Raw genomic sequence first — 25,397 nt, forward strand, 5'->3', positions numbered from 1 at the left:
TCCAGACTAAGTGCCACCATTATAATGGGGCTTGGGTGCGGCGGCGCAGCAGCACACACCATTCATTTTTCTAATGAAAGGGGGGGTCTGGAGCCCAAGAACCCCCCCCCTTGGCTACGTCCCTGGTGAGAGAGAGACAGACAAAATATGTGATCAAGAAGAGAATGGATGGGTGGTGGGTAGAGACTGTAGAGAGGGTAACTATATGTTTGCATGCATGTTCATAAATCTGTGCAAACATGTGTGCCCTCAACTTGCCACCTGGGACTGCATGCAGCTCTAATTGGGAAAAAAAAAGTTTTCTCAGTCCTGATTTAAGTGACTAAAGATGTGTGAAAGTTTTCACTTCAGATCAGAGAAGTGGCCTTCTTTTCTGATTCCAATGTACTTCCCCAGTGGTGTGACTCCAGAAAGCACCTACTCTTCAGCCTCAAGTGCTACATAAGAACTTAGGTCATAGCCAAAGTCATGTATCCTTCTAAAGAGTACTGCCTTCTGAACTGAAATTTCTGTGTTTCATTTTATTGTATATATTTGACTATAAGTCAACTTCATGTATAAGTTGAAGGCAGGTTTTGGGGGCTAAAAGGATGGATTTTGACATGACCCATGTATAAGTTGACAGTAAAATTTAGAGGCATGTGACAAAGGATCTATAGGATGAAGCAAAGGAAAATGATGCCAAAGAACTTAACAAAATTCTACCAGGCATAACTGTTTGTGCTCACATTAAAGACTGGATGAATGAGAGAACAGAGGGGCGTCAGGGCTTTCAAGACAGATTACATTTTTGTCTTTCATGAAGGGATGGTTCCCTTTATATAAGAGATAAACTACAGTATTTACATTGACCCATGGATAAGTCGACTCAGGTTTTTTGGGGTCAATTTTTGACTAAAATTTCTAGACTTATACATGAGTATATACAGTAAATTGTTCATTTTTAATTTGGTGTAACTGTGTAATATCTAATATCAACAACATGTTGAAAACTTATCCTTGATTGATGGAAACAAGGTTAAGTTTTATTAACACAAAATCTGACTTTTAAATTAACCGAGTTCCATAGTAGTGCAGTATCTTGGTTTGAGGCTATACAATATCTGATATGAAAACACTATTCTTAAAATTTAGAACAGCAGATGGTGCTGTGTGAGCACTGCAGATTTCTAAATTACACAAAAATATGGAAGACTCAAAGGCAAAGGCTACATTTTTTCTTTCAAGCTAATTTTGTTGTGTTCATGATGGGACAATAGCTCAGACTCACTGCTTTGCGACATCCTCATTGTGGGTTTGGGGGCTCCAACAGGTGTGCCAGGGCTGTTTTCACCTGTGATCTGCATGAGGTCATTGATGATAGCTTGCTTATCAACCGATCCTGCTGAAGCAACTGGTCGGGAATCTGGGAAAAGCTGAGACAACTGGCTGTTTTGTAGATCATCTAGAATCTCTTCCAAGTTATCTAGCTCACTGCCAGGCTTTAATGAAAGGGGAAGAAAAGAAAGCATGCGTTTTCATACTGAGAACAAGCTCTCTAACTGTGATAATCTAAGTAACAGGAAACAGAATGAGGACTTGTAGCACCCAGTACATCTTCCATTACTTGGGAGTGATTGGTATCCACTCCTATAAAGAAAATATTGCTGTGATTTGACAGAGAAGAAACACTAGTTGCATGTGTACCCAAAGCTTTCCTGTTACTGTGCTTCTGGAAGTACAAAGCAGACCAATTAAAGCTCCCTCTTAAAAGCAAATTAGTAATATTCTTTTACCACAGCCCAGCCAAGAATTGGCACAGAGATAGCACCAAAGGCTGCAGAGGATGCAGATTTCCATGAAACAAAGAAGCTTTGTTCAGTAGAAATCAAGACTCTGTCTTCATTCTAATTCTGCTTGTTTATGACAGGGCTAAAAACCTTCTATAGAATAGTTACTTCCACATGGCTAAAATGCTTTACATCCTGGCTCAGCTTTTCAATGGAAGAAAAGTACAGAACACATAAAAACAATGATTTCTTTTAAAAGAAAAAAGAAATGCATGGAGATTATCTCCCTGTAGTGAGAAAGTACCAATGCAGCCAGAATTTTAGCTTGAAGAAATAGAAAATTCCCCAGTTTACATGAAACTACTGGTTTGATGAGCACAAAAATTTACTAACATTCAAATTACAGTAAAACAGTATTTTCTGGTAAGGGTCAAGATGATGGCCTTTGTATAATGAAACGTTGGAGGTGTTCTGTCTAGAGTGTTGACTTTTTCAGATTTGTTAAAGATGCAACAGCGTTCTCCACCCCCAATGGAACTGGTTGTATTATTAAGTGAATTTATTTTTCACTACCAATTCTACACAAGAAGTCAAATTAAAAAAATCAGTTTAATAATTACGACTATTATTTAGGGTTGATTGTTAATAGAAAAAAGGAAGCAAATAAAGACAGCTTTCTGAAGAAAATAATTGGCTTCAGAAAGTGTAGGTAAGGATGAGTAAAGTAATAATTGTGATTTGCAGAACTAAAACTGGGGCCTTCATTTCTTTTTGGAATAGTTCAGTAGACAAAATAATGTTAAGATTACTGTGAAATTTATTTTTTTCTTTGCATTAAGCAATAAACTTATGTCTGACATCATAAAACTTTTCTTTTCTCAATATAGATAATTATGCATTAGCTGCTGAGATTAGTGGAGCCCATTATGTTACTAATTTTTGTCTATGTACTATCATGTATTTTATTCAAATGCATCTTTTTCAATTTCTCATTATTTGTGTTTGCATGCTGTTACATAAAATTAGCAAAATATTTTAAGAATAAGTTTAAACAATACCTATCACACTTCTAAAATATAATTTAGACTATAGTGTAAATATAACTACTATATACTATAGATAAACAAACAGGAATAAATTGGGTATTAAGAAATGTTAATTGCTCCTGGCTCCTTGCCTCCTTCCATACCAGCCACAGAATTTTACTGGATAGGAATGAGATCCTCTGAGGCTCAGTTCTGAATACATTCTGTTCATAGCCTCTCAGGTGACAGCACCAGGGAAGAGTACTGCCTGAATGGTCACAAGCTGTTATAATTACAGCAGACTTCACTAGCGCAGCTAGACCAATGGTCTGATTCAGTATAATAAGAATAGTCTGCTTCTGATGTTCTTCTGGTGGCCTTTGACTAGTAAACTTTCAGAACAGATTGTTGTGTGCAAGCATGAAAAACAAAACCCCAGCTAATTAAAGAGCAGAAATTCTTATTCCAACTGGTGCAAATATTCAGCTTTCTGAAGCATATGGAGACTAACAACTGCTACAACATATCGATCTTTTTTTCAGTGAGTTTTATACAGTGGGCTCCATGATCTTTTTAGATAGTTCCAGAAAACTGAAACATCTAGTAAACATAAATGTAAAGCTAGAAGTTCTGCTACAAATGTGTAACACTTTGCACTTTCATATACTGAATCACACCTATATTCTTCTACACTTACATCACACGTACATTCATTATGGAGCCTTTTGCTGACTATTAGAGCTTTTACCATCGTGAGTTTCATGTAAACTGGTGGTGTTTTGGTAAGGGGCTACATTGAAAACAGCAGTCTTGTAATGTTCCCTGACACCATTACTCACAAGAAATTCATATATTTTTGCATTTCTTTACCCCAACAGACAAAGAAGGTACAGAATAGAGTATGTGTTTCAATATTATGCAGTGAATTTGACACAGGCTGCCATTTTTACAGTTCCATCTACTAGCCTGGCTAATGAAAAAAGACTCAACTGCAGCAGGCCACAACAGTTCTTTCTCAGCAAGGTTTATTCTTGGACAGCTCTAGCCTTAAAAATGTTTTACACCAATTTATGTGGAAACAGCAAATGAACTTTCACCAGCACGCTCCTTTTTTTACACTCATACAGTGTTCTAGTTACAGGGGGTCAGAGGAGGCTGGCCTCACTTACCTTTTGTGTTTCAAATAAGACTATTTTCCACCTGGTTCAAGTGTTTTATAGTCTTGTGTAAGGATGACAATAAGAGACTGTTTTACACTGTTGATTTTTTTCATGAGATCTTCTCACAACTTCCCTACAATAGTTGATCACTAGTGTTTTTATTTAAGCATTTAAGTTTCTTTCTTTTTTTTAAGAATGTTTAAAGGTGAGAGTCTATCATGATGCAGACAAGAAAAACTATCAATAACTATGGAAGGAAAGGGGCACAACACCAACAAAGCTCAGGGACAACAGTTTTACATGATCTAGGGACAGCAATTTTACATGATTTGCCCCTCCTGGACAAACACAGAATTCATTTATAATTTCACAGGAACTTTTAAAGTCAAAAGAAAGACAATGTTGAAACTTTCTGACCAACACACTGGACCACCTTTAAGGTAAAGGGGAAAGAAGTCCTTAGACAGGAAGAGCAATATTACTGCCAAAGCCAGGCTAAACATGCAGACCTTCAATTGTTATTAGACAACAACTCCTACCATGGGGTTACACTCCCCTAAAAGACACAGATTTGCAACTGAATTTACACCTGAACATGGAAACTCAGGTTTCTGCAGCTCCATTTGCATAGTTAAGGCTTGCATGCCACTTGTGTCTGTCTCTTAAGCTGTCTGATCTGGCTAAAGTGACACATGCCCTTAGTTACATCTTGTTTTGATTATTGTAATGTGCTCTGTGTTGGCCTGCCTTTGAAGCATGTTTAAACATTTTAGCCTGTTGAAAGAGCTGTAACCAGATTACTGCCTAAGGGTAGTTAAAGGGAACATATAGCTCTCTTATTGTAACAGTTCTACCAGTTACCAGTCTGTTTCCAGGTATAATACTGGTTAAAATCTATGAAGACCTATATGGCTCAAGCTATCTGAATGGTTGTACTCTCCCATGTGAAACTGTCCAAAATTGAGAAATCTTCAGAATTCTTTCTCTGTGTCCCATCATATATGGGGGGAACATGGGAGAGGGCCTTCTCATTGACTAATCCAAGGCTCTGGAGCATCCTTCCTAGAAAGCCTAGACTGGCATCCATTGAAGTGTCCTTCTGGTGATAGGGAGATTTTTTTGTTTGGGTAGGCCTTTAGGAACCCTCAGAAGGAAGATGTTTTTAATAACTGGCTGTATATGCTGGCTTGAGGCCTCGGGCTGGGGAAAATGTGGGCTACTGGTCATTGTAACTGGTACTGATGGGAACTCAAGTTTAACAGTATCTTGAGTCATGTGTCTCTGAACAAAAGCTGACTGCATACATATGTTAGAATAAGTACTGTTTGAAGGTACCTATGAACAAAATTTAAAAAGTAGTTGTCAAAGATATTGCAAAAGTTGTTTAGAAATTATGTAATTTTTAGCCACAGAAGACATTTCTAAAAGAACAGAGAATCAGGTCTGTCAGTTAGGAAGATGATTTTAAATATGCTACCTGGAATAATGCTATTTTGGTACTGTGGTATGCTTCAAAGCACATCCTATTCAGAAAAAGTTAAACTTGAAAGGAAATGTTACACCTTTCCCCATCAAACGCATCTTTATAAAATATTTACTACATCCAGGCATTGCTATATTTGCAATGAAGACTACACAATGAAATTAGCAATTAGTTTAAACAAACATCACTTGAGAAGGAAAGCTTAAAAAATCTTACTTCGGGGGTGTTGCAAGAACATTACAGCTTTTGTTATAGAAAGAAGAAGAGGACGAGGAAGAAAACTCAGACAAAAGAAAAACAATTTAGAATTTAGATCTGTTCTAGAAATATGTTAAATGGCTTTAAGCTTTGATCTATATTTAGCTTCAACTTCCTGTGGGAAATATGATTATGTTATCAACCAAGATTCTTTCACTTTCTCACTCTAGATTGAGCCTTTGTGGTTTACTGCACATAGTTTTAGGGCACTTTTGTACCCTTGACATGCTCACTGAGATCCTTCTTTGACATAGCAGCTCCTTCTCCTGATTACTTACCATCAATTCACTTTCTAACTTGCCTTTCCAAATTCTTAAAATAAATCAATGTTCAATGCTGAATTTGATTAATCTAGGCAGTTTCTATAAAACTAACAATACCAAGAACCAGAATGTAACTGATTAGCAAATAATAGATCACAACTTTCAGCTAAGCAGATTTTGGAAGCACAAGATGAGCAAACTCGATCACATAAAAAATCAAATGTAATACTTCAATGTCCCACAAAAACATGCAAGAGGAGATGTCAGAGATCCCCCAAAAGGAATTGTTTAAACATACATTTGACATAATACATTTGCTAAATGAGAATAAAAAGATATGTTTTACCTGTTCATTCGGCTCAAACCTCATTTCTTCTTTTTCTGTCTTCATAGCTACTGGCTTTGTGCTACTGGAAGGGTCTGTCTTACTGTCCGACCGCTCCAGTTTGGGGGTAATGTCTGGTAAACCAATATCTTTAGTATCATCTTTATCTAGCAAGTAGCGAAGTAGTGCATTTTCTTTCTTCTTAGGACTCACGGGTTCCTGTTTAACAGTCACCTCTGAACCAGGAGCTGTGCTACTGGTCTCCTGGCTAAGTTCTTTGCCTGTGGCCTCTGCTGTGAGCTTAGCTAAGTCTACAGGAGAACTGCTGTCCTGCAAAAGCCTGTGCAAAATTTTATGCTTCTCCTTGAGTGAGGTTCCATGTGCTGAACCAGAACCAGATAAACCTCCCATGGAGTCCTTGTTAGCATCTCCCATAGTATTAGACAAAGGTGAGGGCTCCATCTGATCAGATTTGGTGGTCAGCAACTGTAAGAGCTTTGTCTGACTTTTGCCATCATGCAGTCTGTTCTGTCCATCAGACCTGTCACCACCAACAACCTGGGGCATGTTGTCGTTGCTTTCTTTCTGTTCTCCTGAATGGCAGATGTTCTCTGCTTGTCCAGTTGTACCTTCTGATTGCTCCCCATGAAGTCCAAAGCCATCTTTAGAGTCCAGGCTTCCCATTTTGCTTAGCTGGGGAGGATTCATGTTTACAGGGGAATTTTGTAAATTACCCATTTTTACATCAGGTGAAGCCAATGATGAACCTAGAGAAACTCCATGCCCTTCACTGAGAGCCTGAAGTGCATTGAGGGAACTGTTGGTATAACTATGGCTATTTCCTGTGCTGCTGCAAACACCAACAGGGGAATGCAAGCTTCCTGCTGGGGAAAACTGATTGGGTGGGATCCGAGGACTGCCTGCCACTCCAGGACTCACACGATGCCTTGGGGAAAGCATAGAGTTTGGCTGACCTGGTGTCATTCCAGGGCTGTTTTGAGAGGGACTATTCATTTTTAGTGCATAGTTACTACCCTGAGGAGTGGATGCTTGTATACTTGACACATGGTTCATCCCGCCTGAACCACCAAACCTGCTCGCTGGCATGCCCATTTGTTCCTTTGGGCCATTTATGGCAAAATTCATATTGCTACTGATGGTCATATCCTGACCTGGATTCCCACTGCACATGGTCTGATGGGCAGGGCTGCTGGAGCTAATAGGGTTCAATGGCTTTCCCATTGCTTGTCCAGTTAAATCCTGGTTCATTCCACAGACATTTTGTTCCCTGCAACATTAAAAATCTAAAATTAAAATGTTAGATAAAAATATAAGTTGACCCTAAAACATGAATTTATAATAAAGAAGGGAGATTTTTCACAATCCTACTGTACAAGGATGACCTGTGCTGCTTTGTATTTGCTTTTCCCCAAAGTATTTCTAAGCTTTGGTTCTAGCATGATATTTATCTTGTTCATAAATAAGGAAAAAAAGCACTATACCACCTCATAAATGTAATGTTGTTCCCCTCCATAAAGTAGTAAACATCAGCCTCAGCAAATGACCTCACAATCCATCACTGACTATTGTGACAAACATAGGACTTTTCCGAGGAACCCATATTATTACACAGGAGAAAATGGACACCATATTACTAGATACATGTCTACTATATTTCTAGCTTAAACTTACTATTACAAAGTTCCATACATAACACCAGTGGTTCCCAAGGCTGGATTTCCTCATATGTTGCTGAACTACAATTCCTAAGATCCTTGACTGTAAGTCATGTAAGCAGAGGCTTTTTGAAGCTGATGTACAACAGCATCTAGGGAAACCATTTGGGGACCACTGCACAAGACAGACAGTTCTAGTTAGCTATCTGAATATATATATTCTCTATATAACATCCCATAATGAATTACATTATTCTTTTTGCACTATTTTAAAAGTGAGAGAGAATAAGACAAATCCTCACTTTTGGCTGTTTGCTGATGTTTTGATTACACAGAAACATATTTTTTAACAACTCTGGAACTGCTCTAGTATTTGATAAAAATTTATAGCAAAAACCTAAGTGTATAATGCTAAATGTTTGGGAGAACAGCCAAAAAAATTACAACACTGCTCTAACTGCAGGAGCCAAAATGACTGCTGTAAACAAGTTCAAAATGTGATCGGCCTACTTAGAGAAGGATTTTGTGTGCACACAAGCTGAAACATGTATGCTAGCGACAAGGATGGGGGGAACTGTAAGAGACAGGCTTCTTTAGATGGCTAGTGTACTTCAAATACATTTTTTGTTTGTGGAATAATCTCACAAATAACAGCATGATATTCCATATCGTATGCAACAGGGGAAGGGAAAAGTTAACAAATTTGCAGGAAGATAGTTATACAGTGGTACCCCGGGATACGAATTGATCGCGTTACGAAATTTCCGGGGTACGAAAAAGTTACATTGGAAAAAACTGTTCCGGGTTACGAAAGATTTTTCGGGTTACGAAATTCATTTCGGCGCGAAATTCAAATCCGAAGCGCGGCTAGCGGCTTTCCAGCGCCTTTTCGGGTTGCGAAATGTATCGGGTTACGAACGGCGCCGCGGAACGAATTAATTTCGTAACCCGAGGTAGCACTGTACTGCTATTTATCTTCTTCCCTATAACTTTGTTTAAAATGCTGGTGAAACTGGTGTTGCAGCATGAACAGATATAGCTTAATGCTTCCGAGGATTCTGCTGTGTAAAGAACTCAGGCTATTCTAGCGGCTTCTGATAGCGAGATTTTTTGAGATTCATATTTTATGCAGCTAATCAGTCTATATAAGACGATGTTCTCTCACTTTCTACCAAAGAGACCTTTTAGTTGAAACAAGTCTGCTGTTTGGTGATGATTTAAATCTTGTGCAGAGGATCCTGGACAAATAAATTTTGCCTTGAGATATACAGGAACATGGTAAAAATGTCAGGGTAGGACTCCTTTCCATCTTTTCCTGGACTGAATTCCTCTGAAAAGTGCTTCCCTGTACAGACTTTAAAATCACCATGTATAAAAAAACAACAACAGTTAATAGATGCCTATGATATTAGGGAACCCCATTGCATACAGTAGTGCTATCTGGAGAAGAATCACACTTTCAGGAACATGCTATTGGTGTTTGAGAGGGGAAGTAATATCTCTACAAGAAAAACACATTTGTGATGGAAGATTTCTGAAAGAAACCTCTTTGAAGAATACCCAAATTTAGTTCTTGATGCAGATTTTCTTAAGTATACAAGGTTTTTGTTACATTGCAAACATCTGTAACAAAGCCGTAAATATGGGTCCTATCAATTGTTCCACCGCTCCAAAAAGTTTCCACAGAAATTAAAGTTTGCAAAATTGCATACTGGAGAAAAAGTGATCTATGAACTACATTAATACAATTTTTGGCACTGGTTAAGACATTCCTTTGCAGTGTTTGCACTCTAAATTCTGCAGCTGAAACATTTAAACTTTGCCCTGCTGGTGGCATGAGAACTAGAAGAAAAGCTGAGGAGAAAAAGAAACTGTCCAGTCAATTCTTATTTGAAAGACATGAGTAAAGTGAAATGGGAAACTATATAAAACATGCACAAGCCCCCGCCCCCAATATTTATCTTAATTAATATTGCTTCTTGCAAATTATGATTTGTAAGCTGGCCTTTCTTGTTTAACTCATTGTGTCAGCATTCTCCCATTAAATATAAAAAAGGCCTCTTAATTCCAACAGAAAGAGCTCTGAATGGTGAAAGAGGAATTTTAGTTAGATGGGTATACAGTGAAAGTAAGCTATCACTGTTTTAGTTCTGGGTTTGTTTGGGGTTTTTGCATTAAACCACAGATAATGGATAAACAATGAAACAATGCTCATTAAAACCTATTCATAAATCAACACTGACACAAATATACAATTGCTATTCAATAACATATACAGTTATTATGTTAATAACATGACACAAAAGTTTTAGTTTTAATTATGGAATGGCAAATTCTAGAGAAACAAATTATTTAAACCTAACTTCATTCTCTATTGTTTTCTCCATTTTTTCCATATACCATAATAATTTTTCTCTTTTGAAAGTATTTTCACTGTTTAGGATGCTGTCTTCTGGAACTACAAAGAATATTCACATTTTGGGAAACAGCTGGTATTATCAAGTTTGCTCTCTTAATTCCGTACAAAGTTTATTTTGTTAAATAGCACCATTAATTTATCTAAGCAAACTGTGTAAGGGTTTTCCATTGCAGACTGCCCCCCTCCCCAGCCTACATTTCAGGAATGGGTTTTGGATTGCGGGAGCAGCTGTTGCAGTCATTATTTCTGAGACTGCACGTGAGAGATGGTCAGAATACACTAAAGGAGCTGCATGGGATACTTTTTTATCTTATACATATTAAAATTACATATATATGGTCACAATAGATGCAGATCTCAAAGTAAAAACAGTAGCCTTTAAACAGCAGGCTATATCTTTAACTGCAGTTCTAAATGCATTTGTTTGGAAATTCAACTCAAATGAATTGGATTTGCTTTCAAACAAGTGTTTAGGGCTCAGACAGGAGTGTTCTTTTAGAAAACAGAAACACTGAAAATAAAACCTATAGTTCATTTCATAACAAGCCAACACAGCTAAAAAGTTTATCAGAGTATAAAGAATTCAAGATAAGTGCAGATTATGTACTCTTGTTGCAGATGTTACAGGAAAGTGGATCTGAAGATTTTAATTAGAAAACATTTTTATAAATTACCTGTGAAGCATATGCAAGGATATTACAAGCTGAGGTTCACTAGTAGTTGGAGAACGGATGAGCTTGCTCTTCGTTTGGGCAGCAACAATAGTGCCATCAGACAAAGAAAATCGATAGACAGGACTGAATGCCAGTCCTTGCCTCAGCACTGCAAGCAAGCAAAAACAAGAAAACAAGAAATGAGACACCCACACTGCTGGAGATTGTTCACATGAAAATGTGGACTCTGTCCATTAACACTGCCTTCTTTAGATTGCAATAAGCATCTGAGAATCTTCTGCAAAATCAGCAAGGGTGTGTGTTAAAAGAAGAGCTAATGTTTTGCTGTTTCAGATCAAAGTGCAAGTGCAGTAAAGTATTAACTGAAAGCAAGTTGGAGATGGTGCCAATATTAGAAAAAATATGCAATTACCCATGAATTGTCTTCTGACAGTCTTTCTGGATAATTTGAAACAGGAATGATTTCCATCCACCCCAACACACAAAACAGGGACTCAAAATTAAAACTAACTAGCAAGGGATTGAAGCTGCTATGAGCTTTCTTACATTTTCTACAAAGTACTCCACTTATTCTCTTTTAGACAAACCAGTGAAGGATGCTTGCACGAATGAAGCTTCTAACTACAAGCAGACCTTTGAATGATGAATTTGTTTTCTGGCACTGACCCCAAACTAATTGCTTTTCATCTGTTACCTTCTCTACTTTCACCAGTGTCCAAAGCATGGGATCTAATGCTTCAGTACTAAGTTTAATACAGGAGTGGGAAAACCATGGTATTAGGGCAATATGTCCCCCTAGAAAAGCCAGCATAACGTAGTGTTGGACTAGTGCTCTGGGGAATCAGGGTTTGATTCTATGCTCAGCCATGAAAATCTACTGGGTGATCTTGGGTAAGTCACATTCTCTCTATCTTAGAGGAAGGAAAAGACAAATATCCTCTGAAGAAATCAGAGAGGTAGCCAAAGAAATTCCATGGTAGAGTTGCCTTGGAGTCACACAAAGTTAGAAATATTGTGAAGCCACACAACAACAAAAATGTGCCCCCTCCAATTCTTAAGGGACTTGACATCACAGATTCCCTGCACCAACTTTTTCTCTGGCCAGAAATAATGTGTGCCAATTGCCATTCACAGAAATTTCAATGAGTCACAAACAACTCTTTTTATATATTTTGGCCCCACTCTGCATTGTTTAGCATGTTAAAAAATTTTCAAAATTAGATTTGGGGTTCTAGTCACTTCCATTGTTTTATTTTTGCTCCTGGGCATTTCTGGCAATCTTTGCAGGCTCTAGAGAAAAGCAGAGTAAGGAAACAGAATTCTGGATTTGCCATAGTTGCCCACGCTTGGTTTAAGAAAACATGGAGAGGTCAAAAGTACTGGAGTTCACACCAATTTTATGTAGATACTATATCCAAAAGCAGAAATATGCCTCTCCCATCTTTTGTTGATAAAATTAGAACATATATGCTGGATGCAGCACTGGATGTTTCCTGCTGGAACAGTGGAAGCCAGTGACTTTCCAATTTCATTGAAGCCCTGCATACACCACAAAAACATGCCTAGGAGAACTGGAAGAAACTCTGGTTCTTGAACAACTTTTCAGGCTGCATGGGAAAGTGGAATGGAAGTTCTGATAAGATGGTGCTCCAGCATGCTGGATTTTGTCCATAATTCGTTGAAGTATGTAGTCTACGGTAGCAAAGATGGTTAAAAAAGTAAAACAACCTTTAGTTCATACGTCCAGTCCAAAGAGATTCTATAAACGTGCCCCTTGTGCTTTGCATCTTTTTTTCATCAGCAGTGAATCTGTGGTGTGCCAAATACAATTGCTGATTTCCCTCTGAATTTTTTTAGCACTGATTGTATGCCAGATGGCCTAACAATAGGGAAGGAAAAGTTTGGAAAGCACTACACTTGTAGAGTTCAGTGTGCTAGCTACAATTTCAGGCCTTAATGTTCAAGTTGAATGTATTTGTTAAAAGGAAAAAAAAGACACTCTTGCACTAACACATGACTTAACACTCAACACAATCTTCTATCACAATCTTACAAATGAGTGGACCTTGGGACTATCCTAATTCCTGCAAGTTTAATATTAAATGAAATAGTGTATTTTTTTTTTAATTTGCTGAATTATATCTAAATTGGGCAAACTATCCTATTGTAATTTATACTCCTTTTAATGCTATGCTATGTCAAGTTTTGTTATATTTATTACTCGCATCCTGATTACATTCGAAGAATGATGTGTAAAGTATAAATAAAATCAAACAAATTTGTAAGCCATCTTTACACCTTTCTGAAGAAGTGGAATATAAATGGCTTGGGCCCAGAGTACTTGGAGGACCGCCTCTACCCTTATAATCTGCCCCACACTCTTAGGTCAGGTGGGAAAAAACTTTTGAGAGTTCCCAAGATGAGATACGTAGCGACTGCGCAAAGGACTTTCTGTGCTGTGGCCCCGCAGTCTTGGAACTCTCTCCCTGATGAGCTCCGCTCGGCCCCCTCCCTGGAGTCATTTAAGAAAAACCTCAAGACTTACCTATTTCGCCAAGCCTTCCCCCACATGTCCTGACTGTCATCTTCTCCTGTGTATTGCGTGTTGTATTATTAGATTGTTTTATTGATTTTAACTGGTTTTAATTATCAGGAATGAATGATGGATTTTTAATGATGTATTGTATTGTACGGTTTTAATATGGGGGATTTTTGCTGTTTTAATTTCTATTTGTAATTTGTTTCGTACTGTATTGTATTGTATTAGTATCTTGTAAACCGCCATGATCGAAGGAAGGGCGTTATATAAATAAAATCTCATTCATTCATTCATTCAAATAGTGATATAAATAAATAAAGACCAAAAGTATACTACAATGCTATACAAACATGGAATTGTGGTAAACAGGCAGGTAAGTGTGTGTGTTTGTGTGTATAGCACAGTGAATGGGGAAGGCACTGCAATATTTAGTTTTCCATATTTGTATTGGAGCTTCAAAATATTTGAATTATGATCTGTCAAGGATTTCTTTTTTCCTCTCTACTGTAAACATTCCATTTGAAGTTAAAGATGTATAGAGGATCCTTACCCTCCTGATGATGTCTCCTGGCAAAAGACAAATCTCCTTCATGCTGCGCATAGAATCTCTGAATGCACCTTCTTACTACATCTTCCCAACCAGGCTTCATAGCTGCTCGCATGGTACTAGTGTCCAGTGACGTTATCTTGCCTGAATTTATTAAAGCCATTATTATAACACACAACTACAATTATTTTGTTTTTAAAGAACAATAATAAAGATTTGACATTTGTCCTAATACTACCTTGCAAATCCTGACGAGTGCTAAATGTCTCTGATGACGGCAAAAGTGGCCTTTCCTTCATTGGAACTCTTCTTGCCACACAAATCAAGCAAGACTGCAAATCTTAAAGGGAACAAAATTATTTTTAACTGGAGAAAGGTTTGGACAAACCATAAATTTATGTGTGTGTTTTTAAAAGCCTAGTCTTGCTGTTTTAATAATACTATCCTCATTATTGGAACTAGGGAAAAATCTGGTGGAATCTGACAGAATGTCACCGAAGGGGGGGACCTGCATAAATCTATTAAATCCAGGAAGAGGATCCTCCAAAAGACCAGTAAGTCCAGAGTCTAAAATTATCCAAGTGTACTGACAACTATAGGCATTATTTTTAAACCCCTTTTCTTTAATCTCTAAGACTTCAGTCATTCCAACATATGAATAATATTAACCCCCCCCCACACACAATAACTGCTCTTGTGCATCTCAGATGAAAGACTCTTACTCCCTTGTTCATGCTGCATCATCCTTTTGGTGAGGAAGAGCAAAAATTTTTCATGTTCTTCTAACACCCCTCTAGATTCTAAATAGCCTTGGCACATCTGTAATGCCAAGTTTTTTAACAAACAAACCTCAAGTTATCTTTTGAACTGCTCTACAATATTGACTCCTAAGCGGCTACTGTTTGGCAGGTGCCCTCAAGTCAAACAGACTTCTAAGTAGATCAGAGGTAGGTATAGAATGATACCGTATATACAGAAGCAGAACTCATTCAAGCTCTTGGTCTCTTCAGCTACTACTTCAACTAGATAGTGAAAGCTTTCTGACCTAATTTTTTTACACTTAAAACAAAAGAATGCTACATTTACATGTAGTTTAGAATCAACAGTTTTGAACATGACTAAAAACTACAACTGCATTTTCTCTTTCTCCTACCTGTATACAGCATACGTCTGGAATAGTGCAGATTATGTATTTCACTCAAAATACATGCCATGTCTGAATATCATTATGAATATATATAAACTTGAGGAATCTCATATTTTAAGATCAGCCAAAAGAAAACAGTAAGCAGTTTAGCAGGTAGTAGGGCATAATTTCTGAAAATTAAAAGAAGCTTGTCCAGGATTGCCACAGAAAGGTCAGTGGGCAAAAACTGTGTATGTTTTCACTGCATCACACCTTGACCAATTTACAGTTTGTTGAGATTTGTTTCCAGGAACCCCTGTGGATACCAAAATCCATGGATGTTCAAGTCCCTTTAAATACAATGGATAGTAAAATTACTCTTATACAAAATGCCAAAATCAAGGTTTGATTTTTGGAATTTATATATATTTTAAATATTTTCAAGCCGTGGATGGTTGACTCCATGGCTACAGAGGGCTGATTGTATATCAGTCTCAGCCAGTAGTGTCACTAGGGGATTGCGGGCCTCACTGAGTGACACCACCGAAGGGGCATGACACCTGGTGAGCGTCTCCCACTTCCCTTCCACAACTTATGGTGTGTGGCAGGGAGGGGAAAGGGCCAGTTTCCCCATTCCTTCCCTACCAGGCTTGACTGTCAAGCCTGGCAGGAAAGGGAAGAAAAAGGGCTGGTGCCCACCCACCCCCTGCCCAGTGTAGCTTTACTTTAAAGCCGCAAGGAGCTGGGATGGGGGGGCCCAGGCCCCCTCTCTCCCTGCCCCATGCAGTTTTACTCTAAAGTAAAGCAGCGCAGGGAGGGAGGGGCCTCTTTTGTCTATGCCCCAAGCCCCACCCCTGAAGCCCTGCCCCAGGTTACACCCCAGTGCGGAATGCCACTGATTTCAAGCATGCATATTTTGGAGTACATCTCAGTGACAATAAATAGGCCGTCCATGCAAATTAGTTAAGGGTCATATCAAAGTGTTTTTGACGCATTAGCTAAGTTCCAATAGCCACTTCGGATAAGCAAATTATAAGCCAGTGATAGTGAACCTTTTAGAGGCTAAGTGCCTAAGCTCAAAGGTATTCCTACACTGGGTGTCACCCGGTGCCGGGGGCATGGAGCTTTCGGGGAGGGGGGTGATGTCAAGGGGGGGGGACATCTGCCTTCCAGGGGTGGGACTTCTCCGGAGAAAACTGAAGGCATGGGATGGCTGGGAAGAACGGTACCTGGTCTTTTTCCTCCACCCTCCTGGACCTTTAGCTGCCACTCTGGAGATAGCTGAAGGCCAGAGACAGCTGAGAAGAGGAGGAACAGATATGTTCTCTTCATGTCCTCAAAAATGGCTTCGCGTGTCATCTCTGGCACACATGCCATAGGTTCGCCACTACTTTTCTTCTTCCAAGGAAATCTACTTTAACTACTATATTAACTGGGGACTGAGAAATTACTAAGTATGGATAGGAAAGACACATATAAATGGCTAAGCAAGTTGGGGCTGAGGGAAACTGGAGTTTAAAAATATATGGAGGATCACAATTTCTTTAAGCTAGATATGTGTTCAGATAAGTCAGCCATTCTTATAACTAGTGAATGCTACTAACCCTGACAGGGTTGATAGACAAAGCAGCATTAATTTAAATGGAGAGAGATCGGGTCTATTTAATTTAGGGAAAGACTGACCACGAAACAAACAAACAAACAAAAAACCACACACACACAACATATGATCTGTTTACCTTCACCATCTTCCTTGATGGACTTTGGTTGAGAAACAGCAAAGCACTGCATAGTTTCATATTTCTGATGTGCTTCCTGGTTATCATGGCCTTCTTCTTCAGAATCAGTTAAAGGTTTTACCAACATCCGACAATTAAAGGTATGGCTGTTACGCCTAGGAGCTTCACCAGACCAAGGTCCCCCATTCACTAAATAAAGCAAAGATCATACACAATTGTTAGGTGCCAGTCAAGATGTTCTAATTCACCATATCTAAAATCTTAAAGATGATTTAGATATTGGAGAGAAAAGATGAAAATGAAAATGTCACTCTGACAATTGAGCTATGCTCCAAATAAAGTTTCTGTTGTACAGCACCTTGACATATGTGCTTGCCAAACACTCAAGCAATACTTAAAAACTATTATACATTTTTAACCTATCAACATTATCTTGTGGGAAAATTGTATATTGTGAAACAGCTTTTAGGTTGATAAAAACTATTCCTAGACACCATGTTTCTTCAAAGTACATTAATTAAGTGAGCAGTATATTATGACAGTATAAAATATCTGCCTAAATACCCTAAAGGCACCATATCCTGTGAAGCTAAGCAGGATCAGCTGGTTAGTACATAAGGCGGGTTATAGACCGCCCATTTGGGGCGGGCTGCACCCGCCCCTTTCCCCAGTGTATCAGGGCCTCAGCTGCCAGAACGGCAGCCACTGAGGCCCCGATCCGCCGCTTTTCAGGCTGCGGGGAAGCAGCAAAACGTCGCTTCCCCACAGCCTGAAAAGGGGTTTCCCTGGGGCTTCAAGCCCCAAGGACACCCCGCGGCGGCGGGGAGAAGGACAAAGGGGCCGTCTGAAGGCTGCGCCCAGCGAAGCAAAGCGCCACCGCAAACCAGGAAGGAGCTCCGAAACGGAGCTCCTTCTTGGTCCGCGGAAAGGGCGCCCTAGGCGCCCTGGCGTGGAGTGAGGATGTCACGTCCGCGCCGCCCCGTGTAGAGGTGGCGCGGCCGTGACGTCCTCATGACGGCGGCCGTCTAGAACAGCCGCCGTCATTTTTTATGCGCAGAGCGCGTATTAGGGTTAGGGAGGTGCGGAAGCACCGCACCTCCCTAACCCTAGTACACGCTCCGCGCGTACCTTTATGCTGGTTTGTAACCCGCCTTAGTTCAAGACCACCAATGAATACCAGGTGCTATAGGCTATATTTCATAGAAAAGAACTGGCAAAACCACCTCTGTATATTTCTTGCCAAAGAAAACCCTATGAAGTTTATGTAGGTCAACACATCTTTAACAACAACTTGGACGAAAGAATAGAGGGCATGCTTATCAAATTTGCAGATGACACTAAATTAGGAGTAGCTAATACCCAAGAGGAGAGGATCAAAATTCAAAATGACTTGAACAGGTTAGAAAGCCGGGCCAAAACTAACAAAATGAACCTCAACAGAGAGAAATGTAAGGTACTGCACTTAGGCAGAAAAAATAAAATGCACAGATATAGAATGGGGGACACCTGCCTTAAAAAGACTACTTGTGAAAGGGATATAGACGTCCTAGTAGACCACAAGTTGAACATGAGTCAACAGTATGATGCAGCAGCTGAAAAGGCCAATGCAACTTTAGGCTGCATCAATAGAAGTACAGTGTCTAAACAATGGAAGTAATAGTGCCACTCTATTCTGATTGGTCAGGCCTCCCCTGGAATACTGTGTCCAATTCTGGGCACTACAATTCAAAAAAGGATGTTGACAACCTAGAGCATGTCCAGAGGAGGACAACCAAAATGGTGAAGGGTCTGGAAACCATGCCCTATGAGGAAGACTTAGGGAGCTGGGTATGTTTAGCCTGTAGAAGAGATGGTTAAGAGGTGTTATGATAGCTCTGTTTAGGATTCTCCTTCTTTGGAGGTTTTTAAATAGAGGCTGGATGTCGGGGATGCTTTGATTGAGAATTTCTGCATGGCAGGGGGTTGGACTGGATGACGCTTGTGGTCTCTTCCAACTCTATGGAGCTTACCGCACAGGTCTTCTGGGATGTTCTCAGAACGGCCCGGCAGGAAACGGAATGAGTGGGGGACGGATTTTACCGCACACTCCAGTCCCTCACTCGTTCCGTTTCCCCTCTCTTCTGTTCCCATTCTGTTCCAGAGGGAACACTTTTTGAGAACTGTTCTGAACAGTTCTCAAAAATTGCCCCCTCTGGAACGGATTGAGAACGGAAGAGAGGGGGAACGGAACGAATGAGGGACTGGTATGTGTGGTAAAATCCATCCCCCACTCTTTCCTGCTCCTTCCGTTCCGTTCTCAGAATGGACCCAGGAGGACCTGTGCGGTAAGCTTATATGATTCTATGATCTACTTTTTGCAATGAGGAATATATATACTTCAGTTGTATTTTCAATAGCATGGCAATATTCAATAATAAAATTCTAGACATAATCCCCACTTAGCATCACTTAATTAGTTTTAAAATAGGAAATAGCTCAAGAGGATTCAGTCTGTTGAGCTGATAACAATGCGAACTATACATCTGCCAAATGTTATACGAAGTTATGAGTAAGATTCAAAACGAAAGTAGCTAATGTAGGAAATGATTTGAGAAACTGATTTAGACACAAGAAGAGAAACAGCTCTTAAATTCTATATAATGATATTAAATGGCAATAAACTCCAGGAATTACAACACCAATGTTTAAAATAAATACAACTTATCATAATGCATTTTGTGCTTTGGAAGCAGGATACCTAAAGATTTGGGCAGCAGGTTTCTGACAAATTCATTGTGGTCCCCTACATGCAGGATGCTATATACACTTGTGTTCATCAGCTCTTCTTGGTTGTACCTTAAGTACTGTGTCACATTCTCCGACACAAACACCACATTACCTTCCAGATTCACTACGAAGAAGAACCCATCAAGGGCCTGGAAGTACAGAAAACAACACATTTTAGTCCATTATTGAGGCCATACATCCAGATAAAAGCACCTAGCTATGCTATTATCATTTCCTAAGACTGATCAAAACTGAATCACACCAGAGAGAAAAATAACTGTTACTTGTTAATCATCATGTGAAGCATTCAAGTAGCATGGAGTGGGGAGGGGAGGAAACAGTTCATGTTCATTAGAAGTTTTCATATAAAAAAGTGGTTGTGTTGCTTAGCAACACCTGCTGTACTGATGCAAGCATGACTGAGCACAAATGCCCAGGAATAATTCAGAACTTCCCTGTTCAGTATTATTAGTAAACAAAAAATAACAAGCTCATGAATGAATTCAAAATATATTTATATATGAGAGTACTTGGAATATTTAAAAATAAATCAGTTTTAAGCAGATTTAAGAAGGACTGGAACCCTTGATTGTTTATTTGAGAAAACAATGGGGCATAGACTTTGTAACTGGTTTAGAATGAAATATATTAAACCATATGTATAAAGATATAACAATATAAAGGAATTAGTAAAAAGAAAATGAACTATACTCTCTCTCTCTCTCTCTCTCTCTCTATATATATATATATACACACACACACACACACACACACACACACACACAAAACAGATAACAGAGAATCCTAAAGATAAGAAAACAAAGTAACAGGAGAAATGAAGAGTCTAGCAAGGTAACTATATTTTGTTAGGTTTTGTCTTGTTTTGTGAATTAATGTATGTAGTGTAATGTATTGTAAGTATTCTAAGTACTGTATATAATTCTTGTAAATTTGTGTTTGTTTTTAAATTTTATGGAAAAAATAATAAAAAACTTAATCAACTAAGGAATATCTGAAAGCAGAGAACACACTAGCCACTCTATTATGACATGAGAGTTAGTCCCACTGAACTCAACGGGATTTACATCTTAGGGCTTCTTAGTTGATATTTATCAGAATGCATTATGAGGCCCAGCAAAGAGAACAGGGCACGTTCAGGCCTCAACTGGTAGATAAAGGTGCTTAAGCTTGTTTTTATGAAAATATTATATAATTTGATAATTATACACAGACAAAAAAGATGCATTAACAACTGGAATTAGCAAGGGGGGAATGTGTTTCTGGCATAAGCATGATGGCATTAAGCACTTGAAAGACTGAACTAATTTGACATGGCACAGGAAGATATATGTTATTTGTACATAAATTATCATAGTATAGACAGACACATAGCCATAAATTGATAATTATATTGCTTTTCTCTTCTCAGAGTCTCTAGGTATGTCTGTATGTAAGTGTTGGAAGCAATTAACTGGTCTCACTCCCCACAGAAAACAATGAAGAAATCCAGGATTTATCCCAGGTACTACAGCACATCTTCCTTCAAACTGTATGTAACTGGAAAAGGGTTGATGTTGTGTTAATATGATTTTTTTAAACTTTTTAACCTACAAAAATGGATTACGTTGCAGACTGTGGATGAATAACGGAATACATGATGGAATACATCATGGCAGGATAATATGAAAATATTTCCCCTTACCTCAAAACATTTGCCCACATGAAATAAATGCCTATTAGAAGGAATATAAATTCCTGTCTTTTCTTTTCTCTTTTCTTTCTGAATAACCATACTGCTGCTCTATGACAGTTATGCTAAAACTTTATACTTTTCCAAAGACTTTTCCAAAGTTTTCTTTGAGCAGCTATCTCTTTTTGCAATGGAGAAGAGAAATTAATAGCATCAAAATGAACTCCACCTCCACACAAGAAGGGGCTCTAACAAAAAAGATTTATTTAAGTGGCCCATTTGCAAAAATGTAATGGATAATTATTTAAAATAATACAAACATGAAATAGAAACTATTTTTCCTATGTTTTATTATGTCCTGCCCTGTTACCCACAGCCTTGATTTGATTTTTTTTACTTCTGTGCAATCATTTGAACAAGATTTATAATTTTATATTTGAGTATATGTATTAGCTGTTTTTACAGTTTGTATTTTAACTGCTTAATTTTCTATAGTCTATATTTTATGACTTTTAGATTATACACCTTTGGCAGGTTATAATGCCTGTTTTGATAATGCCTGTAAAGTGCCATGCAAATTTATGACACTATATGAATGAACAACAACAACAACAATAATAATAATTTCATTGTCCTGAGTGACTGTGGGGCTAAACAGACAGCCCAGATGGAGCAGCCTTGCAGCTTCGGTGCTGTCTGCACTGAGATTCCGACGACTGCACATGCCTGGTCCCAATCTGGGCCAGCACCGCAGTTCTGAACCAGGCCGCTGGAAGGAGCATAATCGCTCTAAGGCCTGGCTCTTCTGGGATGGAATAGCATTGGCAAGGCTTCCGGCCACCTTCAGGTTGTGTGTCATCTAAACACCATACACTCAATGTGGCCTGAAGACACATCATTTTGCCTGTGTGTTTTAGGCCTATGTGTCTTTAGCACTGTCTTTCCTTAGGAGCTAAAGTGAAGTGTTTTCTGCTTACCACTAGACCTCGTCTATGAAACAGCTGGCATCTCAATCACAAAATGGTGGAGAAAATAATGCAAGTCAACATTTTGATTTTTATGAACTTTGGGGAGCATTTTCTCTTGGTCCTACCACAACCACTGGCATGTTTGGTGTGGATACAGAAGAAAGTACGTATTCTCAGCAGCTGCTCCTGTGAACTCCCTCCCATAGGAGGTTTGGTTGGCCCATTTTTTGCTCTGTTTCCATTAGCAGGCAAAGAGCTTTTTATTTAGATAAGTCTTTGGCTCTTTGCTCATGAGGCAAACAGGTCTTTTAATGAGCGTGCTTTGCTTTTATCTTTTTTAGTAATATTTTAAATGTATTTCAGGCTGTTTTAACTTTCTGCCTTTAACTGAATTGTCTATGAGAAAAGTGGGATATAAATATGTGTTTGTGAAGTCAAAGGCTTTCATGGCCAGCATTCATAGTTTTTTGTGGGTTTTTCAAGCTACGTGACCATGTTCTAGAAGAATTTATTCCTGACATTTCGCCAGCATCTGTAGCTGGGATCTTCAGAGAATGCTGGCATGGAAGAGAGTGGTGTGTGTGTGTGTGCGCGCGAGAGAGTGCGTGCACACACACACACACTTTGTGACCCTGGGTAGGGAAGAGTGATTTCCATGTTAATCTGTGTATTCTTCTGTTGCTGAGTGGGAAGGCCTAAGGGTGGGAGGATATGCAAAGAGGATTAGTGTCTGTTTAGTTAGTGATCATTGTCTGCTGGGAAAACCCCTGACCCTGGGTGGTTTACATTTGCATTTTGCTGTATCTTCATTTTAGTGTAACAAACAGTCCCCAATTCTGCCACAAAGTAGTCTTTAAGTTGTCACAAGGTTGTTTTTGCTTGGACAGAGCAATATGGTTACTCTCTGGACGTTATAGGAAATTCAAAGCTGTGTTGTTACTGTTTATCAGAACAGAGTAAACAATTATAAACATAAAGCTTTCTAAAACTAACCTCAAGCATCATTGGTCCAAGTGCATCCTTATCAATGACACTCTGACCTGTAGATGACACATCAGCTTTCTGCACTTCATCTTCATTGGCTGCTGCTGCTTTTTCTGCACATAAAAAGGGAAAGGGGAAAACATGCACAAATATGAAGTAATGAACATAGCAGAGCTGTTTATAGTTATGAATATTAAACATATAACTACTTATAGCAACAAGCATGACAAGCTGAGTAATCAGCATCACATCTACTCAGATTTAACAGTCCCAGTTATTGCCTGCAACAAAATATTTTTAATGTATCCACCTTTGATAACCAGGAGGCTGGCAGACACAAGTGAGAGGGCCTTTTCTGCAGCAGCTTCATGCCTGTGAAACATATTACTAGCTGACACCTACAGACCCCATCATTATAGGCCTATAAAAAAAGACCCAGGGCTTGTCTACACTGGTCGGAATACTCCAGGCTGCTCCTGAAATATTGTTGTCCTGGAGCTGCTCCAGAATCCCCCCCGTTAATCTGCACTCTGACAGGTGGCTGTTAATCTGCACATATATTGACAAGTGGCTGTCAATATATGCGCCCATTGTGCCACCTGGCACTGCCATGAATTGCTCCCTTTGAGGCCAGATATGAGGCATGTAGTATTGATCATATTGCTGGATGTCTCACTGTGACCTCAGAGGGAGCAACCTTGCACCACCACCAGCAATGCTAGACACATGTGTAACCAGGACCTCAGCATTGCTAGAGTATTCTAGAATTTCCTTCAAAATCCAGAGCAAAGGGCGAATTTTTACAAACCAATTTAAGCAAGGATAGGGCTGGTTCATTGTGGAACTAGCCCTCTCTCATGAGGACAGTTCATGAAGATGCTCTCAAACCGGAGATTTGGCCCTGCCTCATGTAGATGGGCCATAGTGAAGGCTGAGAAAACTGGTTTATTTAGCCCATGTAGATATACCTCCAGTTGTTTTTGGTGCTTTTTTATGAGATGTATTTTATGGGACTGCTCATAATTTTTAGCTGCATCTGCATATTTCTGGGTTTGGATTGTATGTTTTTATTATTTGAGATGCACTGTTATGTACATTTTTATCTTGGAAGCTGCCTTGAGAAGATTTCATTTGCTGAAGGCAGCTTAAAATATTTTAAATAGTTCTGTAAACATCGTGAAGTATCAGTAGTAAACTTCAGGATTTTCTTCTTTGCACTCCCCTCCTGCACTAAAATCCCCACCCACCCAGCGTTAATCATTTAATCATGCTGGCTTAGATGTTAACCAAGATTAATGTAATAAATGTTCACTTATTGCCAGAATTTAAAACTGAGAGTTCAGATCTTATGCTTTTAGATTTCAGTTTATTATTGATAAACACACAACAAGGATCAGAAGAAACTCAACTTGCCTAGTGGATATTCCACTAAATTAAAATATATGTACATATAACTAGAATAACTCTCATTTGCAGAAATGAAGAACAGGATCCAGCAAGGCACATCAGTTCACTTTCTCTTCCTGCTGAAATAAATAGCTACCACATCAGTCACAAATAGTTAAAAGCTGAAAAGTCTTCTTGGTGAGCTGCAACCATCCTATTCACAATGATCAAGGTGGAAGTGGAGGATAAAGGCAAAACATGTCAGCAATCAGCTGATAAACAATGAAAAAGCTGATTGATTCCTCATATCAATGAATTGTGTGCTTATGGGGTTCTAGCACTCAAACAATCCTGAAAACAGGGAGAGGTGCAGTCTCCATGCTATTTGACAAAGAATGTCAAAGTCTGGGTGATGAAATGTGCCTACTGCCTGAGTGAGAAGGTCTGGTAGACTGGGAAGCCTGTGGAAAGCCCTGTAGCAGAAGGATGATCAATCGTGATTGCCTTGGGAATAAATAATATGCAGTTGGTATTATTATTTCTCATTTTGACAACAATTTTCATATTCAGGGCAAACAGAGAGTACAGAATTGCACTTCT

General features: G+C 39.0%; 1 protein-coding gene across 8 annotated transcripts in view; it reads right to left on the minus strand.

Annotated features, from left to right (window-relative positions):
- Positions 1 to 25,397, minus strand: part of NCOA2 (nuclear receptor coactivator 2) — a 196,237-nt gene that overhangs the window by 25,210 nt on the left and 145,630 nt on the right. For all 8 annotated transcript variants that reach the window (XM_089517437.1, XM_089517435.1, XM_089517431.1 and 5 more), the window contains 8 exons: positions 23,421 to 23,524; positions 19,741 to 19,918; positions 17,004 to 17,192; positions 14,377 to 14,478; positions 14,142 to 14,282; positions 11,053 to 11,200; positions 6,305 to 7,571; positions 1,271 to 1,481 (listed from right to left, as the gene is read on the minus strand). In XM_089517437.1, the coding sequence (XP_089373563.1) occupies positions 1,271 to 1,481; positions 6,305 to 7,571; positions 11,053 to 11,200; positions 14,142 to 14,282; positions 14,377 to 14,478; positions 17,004 to 17,192; positions 19,741 to 19,918; positions 23,421 to 23,524 (2,340 nt within the window). The remainder of the gene's footprint in view (positions 1 to 1,270; positions 1,482 to 6,304; positions 7,572 to 11,052; positions 11,201 to 14,141; positions 14,283 to 14,376; positions 14,479 to 17,003; positions 17,193 to 19,740; positions 19,919 to 23,420; positions 23,525 to 25,397) is intronic.

Source organism: Sceloporus occidentalis, unplaced genomic scaffold (assembly GCF_023333645.1).
Source record: "Sceloporus occidentalis isolate IW3139 unplaced genomic scaffold, rSceOcc1.0.p SCAF_3, whole genome shotgun sequence".
Taxonomy (NCBI): domain Eukaryota; kingdom Metazoa; phylum Chordata; class Lepidosauria; order Squamata; family Phrynosomatidae; genus Sceloporus; species Sceloporus occidentalis.